Source organism: Rhinatrema bivittatum, chromosome 12 (assembly GCF_901001135.1).
Source record: "Rhinatrema bivittatum chromosome 12, aRhiBiv1.1, whole genome shotgun sequence".
NCBI classification, from domain to species: Eukaryota; Metazoa; Chordata; class Amphibia; order Gymnophiona; family Rhinatrematidae; genus Rhinatrema; species Rhinatrema bivittatum.
Genome location: NC_042626.1, coordinates 7,239,415 through 7,257,468, shown reverse-complemented (window position 1 = coordinate 7,257,468; position 18,054 = coordinate 7,239,415). Strand labels below are relative to the sequence as shown.

Here is an 18,054-nt window from a genome sequence, read left to right as displayed (position 1 = left end):
ATTTAAGAAACAGCCAATGAACACTCGTAGGAGCAAGACGGGTAGACTGATAAACACTTAGGAAACTCGTCACACATAGGGAAACTCCACGGGCAGTCCTGTAGCCATGAAGTACCAACTTACAGCTGGCATCATCTAGAATATTTTTAAATCCAAAATAGCTCACTATTTGTGGCGATCCCCTTATTAGAAGTACCAGCATGTTGGCAAGAACCAGGTGACACAGAATTATGTCTACAGGTTTGAGATCTTTTTTATTGTAGACGATATAGCCATAAGTTATCAGGATGAAGGCGTTGGCCAGAGCACCGATGCTGGTCTGTAGGAGGAAGAAGATGACCATGATGATAGAGATAAGATCCATGATCTGCCAAGGTCTGCTACTGAGGGACAACTGTGACCATCTCTAGCCCAAAAGAACCTTTTAAGAAGAGAAAACAGCATGGAGAATTAATCAATTGTTTATTGTAAAATCTTTCCATTTTTAGCTCTTTATAACAACATAAAGGAAAATAATTTTTTTTTATGAAAGTGTATTACTGAGACAGAAACAAACATCATCATAATGGATTTGCATTGTAACAATCAGTAATTTTATTGTTACCATTATTATGTCACATAGCTCACTACTTTCTTTTCAATTTTTCTATCTGCATTGACATACAGGGCCAGATTTTCAAAGGGGTATGAGCGTAAGATACGCGCTTACCCCCCGAAAACCTGGCCCAAGCTCCCCCTGTGCGCGCCAAGCCTAAGTTGCATAGGCTGCCGGCGCATGCAAGTCCCGGGGCTTTCCTGGGGGGGCATGTCAGGGGGGGGGCCTGTTGCGGCCGGCGCGTCATCGGGGGCGTTCCGGGGGCATGGCCATGGCCTCTGGACCAGCCTCCAGACCGGACCATGCTGCGCCGGCAGCCGGCCCGGTGCGCGCAAGTTACGCCTGCCTCGGACAGGTGTAACTTGTGCAACAAAGGAAGGGGGGGTTTAGGTAGGGCTGAGGGGGTGGGTAAGGGAGGGGAAGGTGCGGGGAAGGTGCGGGGGGGGGGGGTGAAAGGAAACGGAGGCAGGCTGCATGGCTCAGGGCGCGCAGGCTGCCGATTTTGGGCAGCGTACATTTGTTTAAGCCTGGTGCGCGAACAAAAGTATGCGCGGGCATAATTTTGTAAAATTTACCCCACAATGTCCAGGCTTTGGTATAAAGGCTTGCAAATTAAAGTCTGCCTTTTTTTTCTTGTAATTGTTTGGGGTATTTATTGCTCCAAATGTATCATTTTTTGAGGCTGATAATCAGCGCTGTTTGTCTGGGTAAATTTATACTTGGTCAGACAGAAGACATGATTTGAAAATCCTGCCACTCTGATGGGCCCCAAGAAGGCTGGATAAAGTGTTATCCTGTTAAAAAAGTTATCTGACTAGCTTCGGGGCAGGGATATTTTGGTGTAGAGCTTGTTATCCAGCTAAGGGGGTCATTTATCAAAGTGCTATATGGCGTTTTCGCATGCGAAAAGCACCTTTAATGCATGCGAAAACACCATAACGCAAGGTGTGATGCAATTTAGCAAAAGGGGAGGAGTTTGGGGCAGGATTTCTGGCCAAGTGGGCTGGCTTCGCAATTTGCGAAGCCATATCGCACAGTTTTAACACAGATTTTAACTACACCTTTTTCATTTGCGTTAAGCTGTGCGATATGGCTTTATCACACTTTGCGATGTTTTCGCAAATAGCGTTTTCAGTATTTTGAGAGAGAGAGAGAACATCAAGCTAGGTTGAGAGAACATTGTACAAATCTCATCTTTGGGTGAGTGTCCTCACTCCGAAGGACATCAAATCTTCACAAGAGTGCACTGTTCTGTACATACATCGCACTCTGCATGTAAAAGTGGCCCCTAACCCCTACACTAATACCTAAACCTTACCTCGAGTAACTAGGTGGGCCTCCTATAGAGGTATAAATACCTATCTAGTATGAGGGCCTTATAGCTAGTCTCTCTCGCTCTCGCTCTCCCCCAGTGGTTGTAGGAAGGAATTGCAACAATTGTGGTACCACAAAGTGTGGAAAAAGTTATCGCAGTCTGCAGTAATACCTATGCAAAATGCTAAGATAGTGCACTTTGTGATAAACAGCCTATTACTATAAAACACGCCCCTTTTCCTATCGCATGCGATATTTAGTGCATTTTGATAAATCCAGGCCTAAGTTAGCTGGATAAATGCCAATGTTCAGCATTATCCAGCTATATAGCTAGTTATGTTTAGAACTGCCAAATAGCAGTCCTAAAGTTAGCCAGATAAGTTTGATAGTTGAGTATAATCAGTGGCATGCTGCTGAATATCCTGACAGTCGGATAAGGTCATCTGGCTGGACAGCGGCTGAAAATGGTCTCCTTTGTTTCTTTCCTTTTCCTTCAGTTTTTTTCTCCCACATTTTTGCCTCTTTTGTCCCTGTATTGGGTAACCTGAAGGAGGTTCACCAGACATCTCCGTCTCACGTAGAACAGGCTGCTTCAGTTCCGTTTTTTCCCCCATGCTTGCATGGCAGGGAGGTTCTAATTCCCTCAAGAAAAGCAGGTCTAAATCTGTCTGAATGCAATGGGGTAAAACCAGGACTGGCCTGGGCTGTTCCTTAGGAAATGGCCTTAATTGGCATTCTGAAACCCATAGGTTTTCTGTCTGATGGGGAGAGCTAGCTTCAGGAGCACCAATGGAGGTGACTAGCTTGACCATAGCCAGGGAGGGAAGGTGGCTACCATTACTGCAGGTGTCCCTACTGGCCAAAACCAGGGAAGATTCTGGTTCTCAAGGCTCGAAAGTCTGTGACTTGTTGTCAAGGAAGAGGACATATACAAAGGGCAAAATATGGCTATTAAAATCTCTAGATGATTCAGGATTCAAATTCCTGTATAGTCAGCTATACATCTATACCATCCTTCTAAAATCATCCCTAATTGTAACCGGATAAGAATAGCTCTGCGCCCTGCCTGTGAGTCTTTGCAGAGAACCAGATCACAAGGAGACAGATATTAGCAGAGAAGTCAGCAGTGAGAGTTCAGTAAAGGGAAGATGTCTGACGCTCTCAGGCCTCTTTTTGCTGCCCCAGCCCCAGTGGGCAGCGCACCAGGGCTAACAATTTTTCCTTTAGGTGTTTATTTTTCATCTCAGATTGTTCTGTGAACGTAGAACAGCGAGTACTGCCCTGGTAAATGAGCTCCCAAGACACTGCTTATTAATTCTGAGGATAATTTTTAAAGCCGTTGACTTATAGAGGCGTAAAACCTGGTGGTTGTTACAAAATCGGCTGAGCCTCTGCTTGTGTAAAAAAGTCTGAGGATCCAATGAACACCCAGGCTTTAGCGCTGTGCAGGCTGTTGGAGAATCAGCCTTGTATGTCTAATGAATGAACTTTGCACATTGATTAATATGAAAAAAACTAAAGATGTGTGAGGAAGTCATCAGTAAAATATTAGTAAATTTTCAAAGAATTCATATTGATACTAATTTCTTATTAGACATTAATACTCCCTTTTTTTTTGTTTAATTCACTTTTTCTGATCCTCCTGTGCCTCGGGTAATAATTAAACTGTTCCCTGTGTCTTCCGTCTTTAGGATACTTTCCTGCAGTCCAAATGTCAGCAGTTTGCTACTAAGCTACTACCCCAGAGGTGGCTGCATCTATATTTCTAATGCTCTCTATTGCAGATCGTATTATGCTGCCTTTCAGAAGAAAGATATTTGAAAACCCCCAAGTTACTATTATCATTAAAATACAAAATTATGTCCCTCAGCCCCATAGAACTTCTGATATCTGCTAGCACTGTTAGGTGACACTTCTGGGGTAAAAAGCCAATATTTGACTTTTTATCCTTGAAATGCCAACAAACTGCACGAACAACTCAAAAGTGGTATTAGGGATGAGGTTTTGTTAAAAGAAAACACGCAAAACGTAAAACAAATAACTCACTTATCAGTTCTGCTCATTAAACCAAACCAAATATCAAGTCATTCCAAAATATTAAAAACTTTTAAGATATTTTTGTTTCAGCAAATAATACACAGTGCTTGCCAAACGATTTAAAAAAAAAAAAAAAAAAAGAAGCCACCCCCTGCTCCCATTACCCCTTCCATGGAGGTTTCATTAGCAGAAAGGGGCAAGAGTGGCCTCATTCACCCCTGCCCTACATTTCTCATTGGAAACTAAGAACATAAGAAATTGCCATGCTGGGTCAGACCAAGGGTCCATCAAGCCCAGCATCCTGTTTCCAACAGAGGCCAATCCAGGCCATAAGAACCTGGCAATTACCCAAACACTAAGAAGATCCCATGCTACTGATGCAATGTGTTTTATGGCCGTATACAGCTGCAGGCTTCACTCCAGAAAACACATTGGCACCAGCCTCAGAGCCTGCTGGTGCCATTTCACTGGACACTTATCCTGCCTATTTTTGTTATGGAGACTCAACAGAAAAAGGTAAGCAAGGACTGCAGGGAGGGGTGTCTTTTCCATTCCTTTTTAAAATAAATTGTAACATTTATTTTAGTTCAGCAAATGAACCGAAGCAATTAAACATTACACAAACCGAAAATTGTAATTACAAAAAAAAAGAAACAAAAAAATGAGCCAAAGCAAAAATTTACCCCATGCACATTTCTTAGTGGTAGAGAGGGAGAAGCAAGGTCACTTCCAAGTCAGAAGGTCTGAGCTAGGAGATGAGCTGAGATTCCATTCATCGCCAGCACCTTCCCTTACAATGATGCCATCCCCTCTGCCCCACTGAGATGAGAGAGACGTGCAGAAGTGAGCGAGTATGGCCTTACCTGAAGCAGGGACCTCTGCTATCCTGGAAGCTCGCCACTAATAATGCATAAACCTAGAATTATTTTTGTACTTTTAGAAATTTCCCCTGGAGAGCGCCTGATTGTGCAGTGTTAAGTGCTGAATTTTGTGTTTCATTAATTGCATCTGTAGAGAAGTTCCCAAGCGTGTACAATAAATGAACTCCTGTAACTATAAAATATTTCTAATATCCCAGAGGCAGACATGCTTTGTTTGGCTCACCTGTAATGGTGGTCTGTGGCCTGACATTATTATAATTCATATGCAAAGTTGCATATCTATAGAAATTAGGGATGGGCAGGTTGGTGTGCATCTTCTCGAGTAACCAGACAGAAAACCTGGATATATTCATTGAAACTAGGCCAGGAATGAGATCTGGTCTCAGGGCCAGCCAGCCAGCCACCCGAGCCATTTTCTTGTATAGCTGTATAAACATATGGGCATACAAGGAAATGGTGCTGGTTGGCCACAAGATTGGTGCCTTTTTCACCTCATTTTAGTGCTGGTCTCAAGGTGGGCACCATTATTAAAGATGTGGCAGGTCAGGAGAAGTAGTGATCATTCCTGCTCCTTCAGGACCCCCACGGAAGGAGCAAATGGGGACTGCAGAGATTTTCCGCTCCGGCCCATTTCCAGGAGTTGGGAGGGGGATCTGAGGGGACCTGGATAGCTCCCGTTTTTTAAAAAGTTTATTTTGGTTAGGGAATTGTACTGAACTGAAATAAACATTAAAATGAATAAACAAAAAACAAATATCCCCAGAAACAAAACAACAAAGCAAAACTAATTTTTTTTGGGCTGTACATCCCTACTATAAATGAAAAGGAAACTATTATGATTCTCCAAAGAGGTGACTAAAAAATAAGTGTCAAAAGATCAGCATTCAGAGTACAGGGGATCTCAAAAAGATGAACAAAGGGAAAATATTTAGTAATGCTGGAAGAGACAAAAAAAAACCAAATCAGGCTGCAAAAGCATGAGTGACTCAGTCAAAACTTTTAAGGAACTCCTTAAGACCTATTTGTTCAGCTTTAGTTATTTTTAATTTAATTTTACCTTTTTTATTTTTGTTAACTCTGGTTTTTATGATGGTATTATATTTTAGTTTATTATGTTTTGTTTTATTCAGTTTTTTAAGTTCTTGTCAAGCTGTTGTAATATTTATGTATGTTTTAATATGTTCATCTCCTTGACCTTTATGAGTTAGTAAATGTAAAATGTAAATGCATGTGCAGAAGAAAATATTGCTAAAGGGATAAGCGAGGAGACTATTTCTTTTCTGGTTAGTCAGAGAAAGGTCAGAGGTGGAACTGTAAAATAGAAAGGTGACACAGCGTGGAGCAGGAATGATAGATAAATACTTGTGTTCAGCGTTTGCTGAAGAAGACCTTGGAGAACAACTGCTGATAGTTGCCAAGTGTTCAGATGAAAGAAGAGTAGATAGCACACCATTCACAGAAGAGGGGGTTTGTATGGAGGTGGCATCACTGGAGAGGGGAGGATGTGGCCTCTCTTCACAGAGGTGTGGAGTGACCCACCGGGTTCATTATGAATCCTGCCCTTAGTTTAACTCTTGTAGCTAGGGACAGAGAGGTGGGGATTGTAGGGAGGTGCCTTTGAGGGTGCTGGGACGGTGCCCTTCTGAAGAAATAAAAGCAGCTCTTTCATGAGAGCTCTGGGTGTAGTGCAGTTTTGAAGTTAGAGGAGGTGCAGGAAGTTTTTCCTGCGCTGGACGTTTGGGCCTTCCTCTGGGATTCAGGCAAGCCCTGTTTGGTGTCCTGAGAAGCTGCCCTTCCGGGTTCGCCTCCAGGGCTGTCATTTGGGTTTTGAGATTTTTCTTTGTAACAAGCTGCGAGACCCCTGGGTGTTGCCTGGAGAGAGGTCACAAGGAGAACGTTTCCTGGAGGGCCTAGGATAGGGAAGACCTGCTTCCTGCAACCTCCTGGAGGACAAAGGTGATTTCTGGACTCAGTTTTTGGGAAGAGAGTTTTGCTTGCAAGTACTGGGAGGAAGAGTTTGGCTGCCCCCTTTGTACCCTGTGAAGGGAATATCGAGTGCTGTGTTTTCCTGTGTGATCCCTCATATTTAGGGATCTGAAGAGAGAGAGACTGAGACGTCTGGAAAACTGTGAGTAAGACCAAATTGAGATGTACAGCGAGCACTGGAGGGGTTTTTCCTGCCCACCCCCCCCCCCCCCCCCCCGCCCGGGAACCTCAATCATCCAAGTCTCTTGTCCTGGCAGTAGGAGGAAGGCCTGTAACCCAGGGGCTATGAGCTGTCTGTCACCTGAGTCACCTTCAGAAAGGTTTTTCCTTTGGACACTCAAACACAGTCTCCTGTGTGTTATTGGCACCGACAGCATTCACACCTCTCCCAGGGTCACCCCTGTCATTCCAGGCCCCTAATGGAAACGTCCCCTCTTCCCCTCCAACAAAGGTCACAGGCCCTGGGGAAAAAAGACTTGTGCGAGAGCTGGCAGGTGGATCAGGCCCCAGAAGAGTTATAATTTATTTTATGGGCCTCATGGTATAGAGGGGCCGCCCTAAGCAGGGGTTACAAGTGCTGGAAGCTAGAGACCAGGAAGCCTGGTGGGAAAGTTAAGAGGGATGAGCTCCAGAAAAATGTTCCCTTGTTCCTTTTTCTTTTATGCTATTTTGTTTCTGTGTGCTTCATTTATCCAAAATGAAACAAACTGACTTAAATAATGCTCCCCCCCCCCCCAACTGCCAAGACCTCTCTGACCCTCCCCTGACCTTTGCCCTTACCCCATCACAGGTCTGTGGGTCTTCCAGAGGCAGACGTAATTCCCAGTCACTCCTGCCCCACAGCTAGCGGTCACTCTGAGTGAGTGCCACTATGTAACACAATTTGCCCACATTGGGATACATTGTGTCTCTTCTAAAGATATCCTAGAGACCTATAGGGCCTTTCATCCGAACAAGGTCCGTGGGTGCTTTACAGCTCAGCATGCTCACTGCTCTGAGCATATTATTGGTAAAGAGTATGTATGATATTTAGGAAATCAGCTTGCAGCCATGTCTGGGGTTGGATGACCTAAGAGCATAATTCAAGCACCTCGCATAACTGAGTGTCAGAGCTTCCAGGAAGGAAGATAGGGTTACACCATGTCCTTATGGATTCGCTGCAGGGTTGTGATAACTTTTATTGGACTCACAGCAGAACTGTGCAAACTTGCTGCTGTACATGTGACTTAAGATCTTATGTTCACGTGTAAAGAAGGGACCTGTGTCCTGGGAACAAATGAATGGTAAGCCAGCCAGAGATTAGTGGAAGCGGTAGTGTGAGCTGTAGCAAAAGAAATGTTAGTGTAAAAGAATACGAGAATATAAGAAGATAGACAAAACAATCTAAAAAAATTTCAGATTTTATTTACATTTATTAATCATGTCTAAGAAGCCGTTTACAAATATGATATAAAAAAAACAAACATCTCGGAAACACAAAGCAAAAGAGTGCTTAAACAAGAAATAGAAACACAAACCCTCCTCAGACACATAAATTGGGTTCCTCACAGGCTAAGCAGCTCGTTATTCCATCTGTTATGGCCATGCAACTATCCTAGACCAGGAAGTGTGCTTTCTCTATTGCTGGTCCAGTCTTTGGGAATGCATTGCCAGTCAAGATAATCAGCTTGCATTAGGGCGACTCCTACTCGCTACACGTGGCCGTTGATCTGCAGCTTTAATAGTATTAGATCATTGTAGAATCCAGCTCTCAATAGGCTGTAGCAAGATCCTTGTCAGCTGCAGCTCTGTTCTTGATTTATTTGGTTTTTATGTGAGCTGCCTAGAGCTTTGTCCCCTGAGGGGAAATATAAGTTTTCTATACATTTTGATGTTAAAACTAATTATTAAAAAGGGACTAAGTAAAGGATAGCAGGAGGAAATTAATACTCTGACCTCAGTGATGAGGGAAGGGAAGGATGTCATAATGGATGTGTAAACCATGATGCAAGTGTCAACTCCGTAAAAAAAGACATAGAGGGTAACCAGCTTGATGACACTCTTGGCTGCTTTTGTCTCCACCGTGTCTTTTGGGTTCTGGCTCGAGCTGCGAATATACTGCACCTGCTTTCTATGTCTCTTCAAAACATATAAAATATAAACACTGCTAATGAGCATGAGTCCCACAAAGAAAATATCATGGCCAAATATCATACACATAGTTAAGTAATAAAGCTTCTGTTCAACTCTATTTGTATAGCATATTCCCAGGTTATAAGCGAATGCTGGGATGGTACCATTTCTTGGAGCAAATAATTGCATGGCAAATGTAATGTATAACAACATATTAAATAGCCAAAAACTTACAATGTGAAGCATGATATCTTTCTGTAATCTGGATTTTAGAAAACACCAACGAGCAGTAGCGGGAGTGAGAGTGATGGCCTGATATACACTCAGGAGACTGGTCATACATATGGAAACTCCACGGGCTGCCCTAGTAATATAAAGCACAAACTTACATCCGTCATCATCCAGGATGTTTCTTAATCCAAACTCTTTCATTATCTCTGGTGGTCCCCTTGGTAAAAGCCTCACCAAGTTTGCAATGGCCAGGTGGCACAAAATTGTGTCTATTGGTTTGAGATTCTTCTCAGTGCAGGTGGTATAGGCGTAAGCCATGGGGATAAAGGCGTTAGCCAGAGTACCAATAGTCGTCTGTAAGAGCAGAAAGATAACCTTAATGGAGTAGCTCAAATCCATGGTCTGCTGAGGTCTAGTACTGAAAGGCAGCAGAGATCATTTCTAGCCTAGAAATAGTTTTAAAAAGAGAAAAGAACATGGGAAGTTGATTGAGTATAGTAATGCTTTCCTGTCCCTAACCTTTTATAACAAAGTATGAAAAGAAAAGAAAATTTGGATTGATGAGACAAAAATGTATATACTAATAATTAATAATGTACATTGCATGTGGTTCCAGCTATTCATGACAATATAATAAGTGAATGGGAATCATTGAGCCAGCTTCACTGATGTGAAATACCTTACATTAGGCTTTAAGTCAGATCCGTGCTTGTTTTATTTTCCTAGAATGCTGATTGCATTTACGATTTTTGTTTCTCCTCCTTCTAGTTCAGTTTTACCTCCCAGATTTTTGCCTGTCCTCGTCTCAGCTTGCCCTGGTTTTTCCATCTGGTCCCTTAAGAAGGCACCAGACAACAACAGTGCCTAGGGGCAGGAAAAGCACAAATCTATCCTTGACCTGACCTGGTAAAGGCAGGCAGGACCAGTGCAAGGGTATTAGGCACCCTAGGCAAACTTTTTGCCTTGCGCCTGCCCCCCTCCCCCGGTCCAGACCCCTGCTCCGGCCACGACCTTATTCACTTGGACAGACCCCCTCTCATACACACACTTAGGTTCCTTGTCTCATTCATACACGCACCTTTTCACAGGCTTCCTCCTCCTTCCTCACTAACTCCATTGCTCTCTTATACACACACAATCCCTCTCAGTCACACACACACAGAGGGCTGCTCGTGGCCCGCCGAGACTCTGCTTCTCTTGGGTGTGAGCAGGATGGGCACTGCGTCCTAGGGAGCTATCCAAAAAAAGCTGGAGGAACTAATTTCTGCATGCCTAGCTGTATTTATTATTCTTCTGAGATAAAATCAGTCCTTTATTGTAAATGGAGAACAACAATTTGTCACCCAGCCTGTGAAATCTATGGACAGAAGCAGAGCAGAAGGATGCAGATACCAGCGAGAGTTCAGTAAAGAGAAGATAATCTGATTGGCAGTGGTGACGCTCTCAAGACTTCTCTGCTACCCTAACCCCAATGCCACTTGCATTATGCGTTTTAATTTTCGTCTAAGAATCCTCTGTGAACACAGAACGGCTCCAATAAATGAGCTCCCAAAGCCACTGCTTATTAATATTGTGTCTAATTAAATAATTTTACACATTTATTAGAATGAAAAACAGCGAGAAGAAAAGAGATTATAAACAGAACATTATTCAATTTTAAAAGAATTCACATTAGAGTCAATCCTAATTGTTGTCATGATAATTTAATACAATGTCTTATTATCGCTGTTTCTGATCCCTCTCTGACTGGTAATAACTGGGCTACTCCTTGGGTCTTGTGTCTCTTAGAAACTTCTCTCTATTCTGCTGCTGGCTTATGCACCTCAGAAGTGGCTACATCTCTGCTCTTGACATTTTGTATCACAAATATTATTAGAATCTCATTCAGAAGAAGGATGGAAGTTACAATATTGCTTAAAAGGCCAAATGATGACCCTACCCAACCACAAAGAATTCATGACACTTTCTAACAATCTTTGGTGCCTCTTCTGGGGTATAAAATATTTGAGCTTTTACCCTTGAAATGCCAAATGACTGCATAAAAATCTCAGGAATGGAATATAGGGAGAAGCAAGATCACATACAAATCAGTCTGAAGGTCAGAGCTAGGAAGTGAGCTGGGTCACTGATCATGGCTAACGCCTTCCCCTGCAATCATGCCATCCCCACTGAGATCAGAGAGATGTGCAGAATCGATAGGATCCAGCCTTACCTGAAGCAGGGACCTCTTCTGCCTTTCTTGTTACCCTTCAGGCCCTGGAGGTTCGCCACTAATAATGCATAAACCTGGAAGTGTATTTGTACTTTTGGAAATTTCCCCGGAGAGCTCCTGTTTGTGCCAAATTTTGTATTTCATTAATTGCACTTTTACAGAATTTCCCGAGCATGTACAGTAAATAATTTCCAGTAACTGCAAACTATCTGTAATGTCCCAGAGGTAGATGAGTTATTTACCTTTTATGATGGTCTAGGACCCAGCATTATTATAATTCATATACAAAAGTTCATAATAGTACAGATGGATTAGAGACGGGCAGGTTGATGTGGAACTTTCTTCTTGATGGACTCGCATCTCCTGTGGCCAATTGGGCAGAATGGTGGCAGATGAGTTTTAGTGTACAAAGAATGTGACATAATATGGTATTTGATTAACATGAATAGGCTTGTAAGGATATAGTGAAGGAGTTAGCACCTGCTGTCACTAACCAGATAGAAGACCTGGGAATATTGATTGAAACTAGGGCAGGAATGAGAGAGTGTATGTGCATTAGCATTCATTATTCTAGGAGTTGAAGCAGAGTCAAACCTGGCATCCTTATAATATTTTAGGCTCTGATCTGGCAATAGATATAGACTGAGGCTCTGTCCTTCAGAAAGGACATTCAGATATTTGGATTGCATACAGATAGCACGGATATGAAAGGACTTAGTTTGGCTGAAATATTGTTCATTCTGGGAGTGTGCTGCTTAGAACAGAGAAAATTCCAGGGGTCGGAAGGGGGGGGCGGGGGACAACACTGGGGGAATAATTTTCCTCTGTTTGATTGAATTCTACAGTTACTTAATAGGAGATCTTATCTCCTGCCCCCATCTCTCCCCATCACCAACAAATAAACAGTTTAAGGGTTTGCCCCTTTACGGAGGATCCAGACAATCCCCACCTTATTAGGTACAACTTATTGTACGTCCTCTTGGGCAGGGAAAAACCTGCAGTATCTAAATTGTAGCTTGTCTTGAACTCAGATTTAGAAAGGGCGACTGTGAGGCAGTGCTCCTATTTTTCCTCTTAATCCGGTGTGGGACCAGGCAGTGTTTCTGGTCCCCCTTGATTCCCCTTCTGAGAGAAATCTTTATGGGAGGGACCCAGTAGGGGAGGAATAAGAGCTGGGAACCAGGTGGGGATAGTCAGACCAGGCCCAGGTCTCCAGGAGGAAGGCAGCTCCTGTAGAATATTGCTGTCCAAACACTGAGCTGTAAGGAAGCTGTGTGAGTACTGAGGAAAGCAGTATTAAACTGAATAATTGGAGTACACTGTCCTGAAGGTAAAGGCAGTCTACTAATGTGTATGTGTTAAAATGGCAAATAAAGATAAAGTGTTCTAAGAAAGGCTGGAATCAGACTAAGTTTGTGCCTCCAGCCCTGAGGGATCACCACTTGGTCCCACAGTTTGTAATTAAAATGTAAAACCTAAATCCTAAAGAGCACTCCTACCTATTCAGAGAATAGTGATATTTATGGGATAGGGATTAGCACTCCCAAACCCAGGAGAGCACCTGATTTTGCAGTGTTAAGTGCTGAATTTTATGTTTCATTAATTGCATTTGTAGAGTCGTTCCCAAGTGTGTACAATAAATAAACTCCTGTAACTATAAAATATTTCTAATATCCCAGAGGCAGACATGCTTTGTTTGGCTCACCTGTAATGGTGGTCTATGGCTTGACATTATTATAATTCATATGCAAATTTGCATATCTATAGAAATTAGGGATGGGCAGGTTGGTGTGCATCTTCTCGAGTAACCAGACAGAAAACCTGGATATATTAATTGAAACTAGGCCAGGAATGAGATCTGGTCTCAGGGCCAGCCAGCTAGCCACCCGAGCCATTTTCTTGTATAGCTGTATAAACATATGGGCATACAAGGAAATGATGCTGGTCAGCCACAAGATTGGTGCCTTTCTGACCTCACTTTAGTGCTGGTCTCAAGGTGGGCACCATTATTAAAGATGTGGCAGGTCAGGAGAAGTGGTGATCATTCCTGCTCCTTCAGGACCCCCACGGAAGGAGCAAATGGGGACTGCAGAGATTTTCCGCTCCGGCCCATTTCCAGGAGTTGGGAGGGGGATCTGAGGGGACCTGGATAGCTCCCGTTTTTTAAAAAGTTTATTTTGGTTAGGGAATTGTACTGAACTGAAATAAACATTAAAATGAATAAACAAAAAACAAATATCCTCCAGAAACAAAACAACAAAGCAAAACTAATTTTTTTTGGGCTGTAAATCCCTACTATAAATGAAAAGGAAACTAATATGATTCTCCAAAGAGGTGACTAAAAAATAAATGTCAAAAGATCAGCATTCAGAGTACAGGGGATCTCAAAACGATGAACAAAGGGAAAATATTTATTTATTTATTTATTTACTTATTTATTTCGGAATTTTTTATATACCGCGGCACGTTAATAACATCACCTCGGTTCACAATAAACAGTAAATCAGCAACAAGCTTTACAGTCAATATGAGAACGAAATCAGGTGTACATAATAAATCAATTAAGAACAAATTAAGAACAAAATTAAGAACTAATAATTAAATTAATGATAATCATAATCAATCGATCAGAGATACAAGAACAAGTACCGTAATTGGCAATGGTACAAGAACAAGTAATTGGTAATGCTGGAAGAGACAAAAAAAAAAACAAATCAGGCTGCAAAAGCATGTGTGACTCAGTCAAAACTTTTAAGGAACTCCTTAAGACCTATTTGTTCAGCTTTAGTTATTTTTAATTTAATTTTACCTTTTTTATTTTTGTTAACTCTGGTTTTTATGATGGTATTATATTTTAGTTTATTATGTTTTGTTTTATTCAGTTTTTTAAGTTCTTGTCAAGCTGTTGTAATATTTATGTATGTTTTAATATATTCATCTCCTTGACCTTTATGAGTTAGTAAATGTAAAATGTAAATGCATGTGCAGAAGAAAATATTGCTAAAGGGATAAAGCGAGGAGACAATATTTCTTTTCTGGTTAGTCAGAGAAAGGTCAGAGGTGGAACTGTAAAATAGAAAGGTGACACAGCGTGGAGCAGGAATGATAGATAAATACTTGTGTTCAGCGTTTGCTGAAGAAGACCTTGGAGAACAACTGCTGATAGTTGCCAAGTGTTCAGATGAAAGAAGAGTAGATAGCGCACCATTCACGGAAGAGGGGGTTTGTATGGAGGTGGCATCACTGGAGAGGGGAGGATGTGGCCTCTCTTCACAGAGGTGTGCAGTGACCCACCGGGTTCATTATGAATCCTGCCCTTAGTTTAACTCTTGTAGCTAGGGACAGAGAGGTGGGGATTGTAGGGAGGTGCCTTTGAGGGTGCCGGGACGGTGCCCTTCTGAGGAAATAAAAGCAGCTCTTTCATGAGAGCTCTGGGTGTAGTGCAGTTTTGAAGTTAGAGGAGGTGCAGGAAGTCTTTCCTGTGCTGGATTTTTGGGCCTTCCTCTGGGATTCAGGCAAGCCCTGTTTGGTGTCCTGAGAAGCTGCCCTTCCGGGTTCGCCTCCAGGGCTGTCATTTGGGTTTTGAGATTTTTCTTTGTAACAAGCTGCGAGACCCCTGGGTGTTGCCTGGAGAGAGGTCACAAGGAGAACGTTTCTTAGAGGGTCTAGGATAGGGAAGACCTGCTTCCTGCAACCTCCTGGAGGACAAAGGTGATTTCTGGACTCAGTTTTTGGGATGAGAGTTTTGCTTGCAAGTACTGGGAGGAAGAGTTTGGCTGCCCCCTTTGTACCCTGTGAAGGGAATATCGAGTGCTGTGTTTTCCTGTGTGATCCCTCATATTTAGGGATCTGAAGAGAGAGAGACTGAGACGTCTGGAAAACTGTGAGTAAGACCAAATTGAGATGTACAGCGAGCACTGGAGGGGTTTTTCCTGCCCCCCCCCCCCCCCCCCAGGAACCTCAATCATCCAAGTCTCTTGTCCTGGCAGTAGGAGGCAGGCCTGTAACCCAGGGGCTATGAGCTGTCTGTCACCTGAGTCACCTTCAGAAAGGTTTTTCCTTTGGACACTCAAACACAGTCTCCTGCGTGTTATTGGCACTGACAGCATTCACACCTCTCCCAGGGTCACCCCTGTCATTCCAGGCCCCTAATGGAAACGTCCCCTCTTCCCCTCCAACAAAGGTCACAGGCCCTGGGGAAAAAAGACTTGTGCGAGAGCTGGCAGGTGGATCAGGCCCCAGAAGAGTTATAATTTATTTTATGGGCCTCATGGTATAGAGGGGCCGCCCTAAGCAGGGGTTACAAGTGCTGGAAGCTAGAGACCAGGAAGCCTGGTGGGAAAGTTAAGAGGGATGAGCTCCAGAAAAATGTTCCCTTGTTCCTTTTTCTTTTATGCTATTTTGTTTCTGTGTGCTTCATTTATCCAAAACCAAACAAACTGACTTAAATAAAGCTCCCCCCCCCAACTGCCAAGACCTCTCTGACCCTCCCCTGACCTTTGCCCTTACCCCATCACAGGTCTGTGGGTCTTCCAGAGGCAGACGTAATTCCCAGTCACTCCTGCCCCACAGCTAGCGGTCACTCTGAGTGAGTGCCACTATGTAACACAATTTGCCCACATTGGGACAAGGAATGCACATACATTGTGTCTCTTCTAAAGATATCCTAGAGACCTATAGGGCCTTTCATCCGAACAAGATCCGTGGGTGCTTTACAGCTCAGTATGCTCACTGCTCTGAGGATATTATTGGTAAAGAGTATGTATTATATGTAGGAAATGAGCTTGCAGCCATGTCTGGTGTTGGATGACCTAAGAGCATAATTCTAGCACCTCGCATAACTGAGTGTCAGAGCTTCCAGGAAGGAAGATAGGGTTACACCATGTCCTTATGGATTCGCTGCAGGGCTGTGATAACTTTTATTGGACTCACAGCAGTACTGTGCAAACTTGCTGCTGTACAAGTGACTTAAGATCTTATGTTCACGTGTAAAGAAGGGACCTGTGTCCTGGGAACAAATGAATGGTAAGCCAGCCAGAGATGAGTGGAAGCGGTAGTGTGAGCTGTACCAAAAGAAATGTCAGTGTAAAAGAATACGAGAATATAAGAAGATAGACAAAATAATCTAAAAAATTTCAGATTTTATTTACATTTATTAATCATGTCTAAGAAGCCATTTACAAATATGATATAAAAAAAGCAAACATCTCGGAAACACAAAGCAAAAGTGTGCTTAAACAAGAAATAGAAACACAAACCCTCCTCAGACACATAAGTTGGGTTCTTCACAGGCTAAGCAGCTTGTTATTCCATCTGTTATGGCCATGCAACTATCCTAGACCAGGGAGTGTGCTTTCTCTATTGCTGGTCCAGTCTTTTGGAATGCATTGCCAGTCAAGATAATCAGCTTGCATTAGGGCGATTCCTACTCGCTACACGTGGCCGTTGATCTGCAGCTTTAATATTATTAGATCATTGTAGAATCCAGCTCTCAATAGGCTGTAGCATGAGCCTTGTCAGCTGCAGCTCTGTTCTTGATTTATTTGGTTTTCATGTGAGCTGCCTAGAGCTTTGTCCCCTGTGGGGAAATATAAGTTTTCTATACATTTTGATGTTAAAACTAATTATTAAAAAGGGACTAAGTAAAGGATAGCAGGAGGAAATTAATATTCTGACCTCAGCGATGAGGGAAGGAAAGGATGTCATAATGGATGTGTAAGCCATGATGCAAGTGTCAACTCCGTAAAAAAAGACATAGAGGGTAACCAGCTTGATGACGCTCTTGGCTGCTTTTGTCTCCACTGTGTCTTTTGGGTTCTGGCTTGTGCTGCGAATATACTGCACCTGCTTTCTATGTCTCTTCAAAACATATAAAATATAAACACTGCTAATGAGCATGAGTCCCACAAAGAAAATATCATGGCCAAATATCATACACATAGTAAAGTAATAAAAGTTCTGTTCAACTCTATTTGTATAGCATATTCCCAGGTTATAAGCGAATGCTGGGATGGTACCATTTCTTGGAGCAAATAATTGCATGGCAAATGTAATGTATAACAACATATTAAATAGCCAAAAACTTACAATGTGAAGGATGATATCTTTCTGTAATCTGGATTTTAGAAAACACCAACGAGCAGTAGCGGGAGTGAGAGTGATGGCCTGATATACACTCAGGAGACTGGTCACACATATGGAAACTCCACGGGCCGCCCTAGTAATATAATGCACAAACTTACATCCGTCATCATCCAGGATGTTTCTTAATCCAAACTCTTTCATTATCTCTGGTGGTCCCCTTGGTAAAAGCCTCACCAAGTTTGCAATGGCCAGGTGGCACAAAATTGTGTCTATTGGTTTGAGATTCTTCTCAGTGCAGGTGGTATAGGCATGAGCCATGGGGATAAAGGCGTTAGCCAGAGTACCAATAGTCGTCTGTAAGAGCAGAAAGATAACCTTAACGGCGTAGCTCAAATCCATGGTCTTCTGAGGTCTAGTACTGAAAGGCAGCAGAGATCATTTCTAGCCTAGAAATAGTTTTAAAAAGAGAAAAAACATGGGAAGTTGATTGAGTATAGTAATGCTTTCCTGTCCCTAACCTTTTATAACAAAGTATGAAAAGAAAAGAAAATTTGGATTGATGAGACAAAAATGTATATACTAATAATTAATAATGTACATTG

General features: G+C 42.6%; 2 protein-coding genes across 2 annotated transcripts; both read right to left on the bottom strand.

Moving 5' to 3' along the window:
- Positions 1-5,755: 5,755 nt before the first annotated feature.
- On the bottom strand, positions 5,756-9,555 carry LOC115074255 (olfactory receptor class A-like protein 1). Its single transcript, XM_029573555.1, has 2 exons — positions 8,749-9,555; positions 5,756-5,764 (listed from the first exon to the last, which is right to left on the bottom strand). The coding sequence occupies exons 1-2, from the start codon at positions 9,553-9,555 to the stop codon at positions 5,756-5,758; spliced, it is 816 nt and encodes a 271-aa protein (XP_029429415.1).
- Positions 9,556-13,987: 4,432 nt separating this feature from the next.
- On the bottom strand, positions 13,988-17,851 carry LOC115074254 (olfactory receptor class A-like protein 1). The gene is made up of 2 exons (XM_029573554.1): positions 17,045-17,851; positions 13,988-14,056 (listed from the first exon to the last, which is right to left on the bottom strand). The coding sequence occupies exons 1-2, from the start codon at positions 17,849-17,851 to the stop codon at positions 13,988-13,990; spliced, it is 876 nt and encodes a 291-aa protein (XP_029429414.1).
- Between the last annotated feature and the right edge of the window lie 203 nt (positions 17,852-18,054).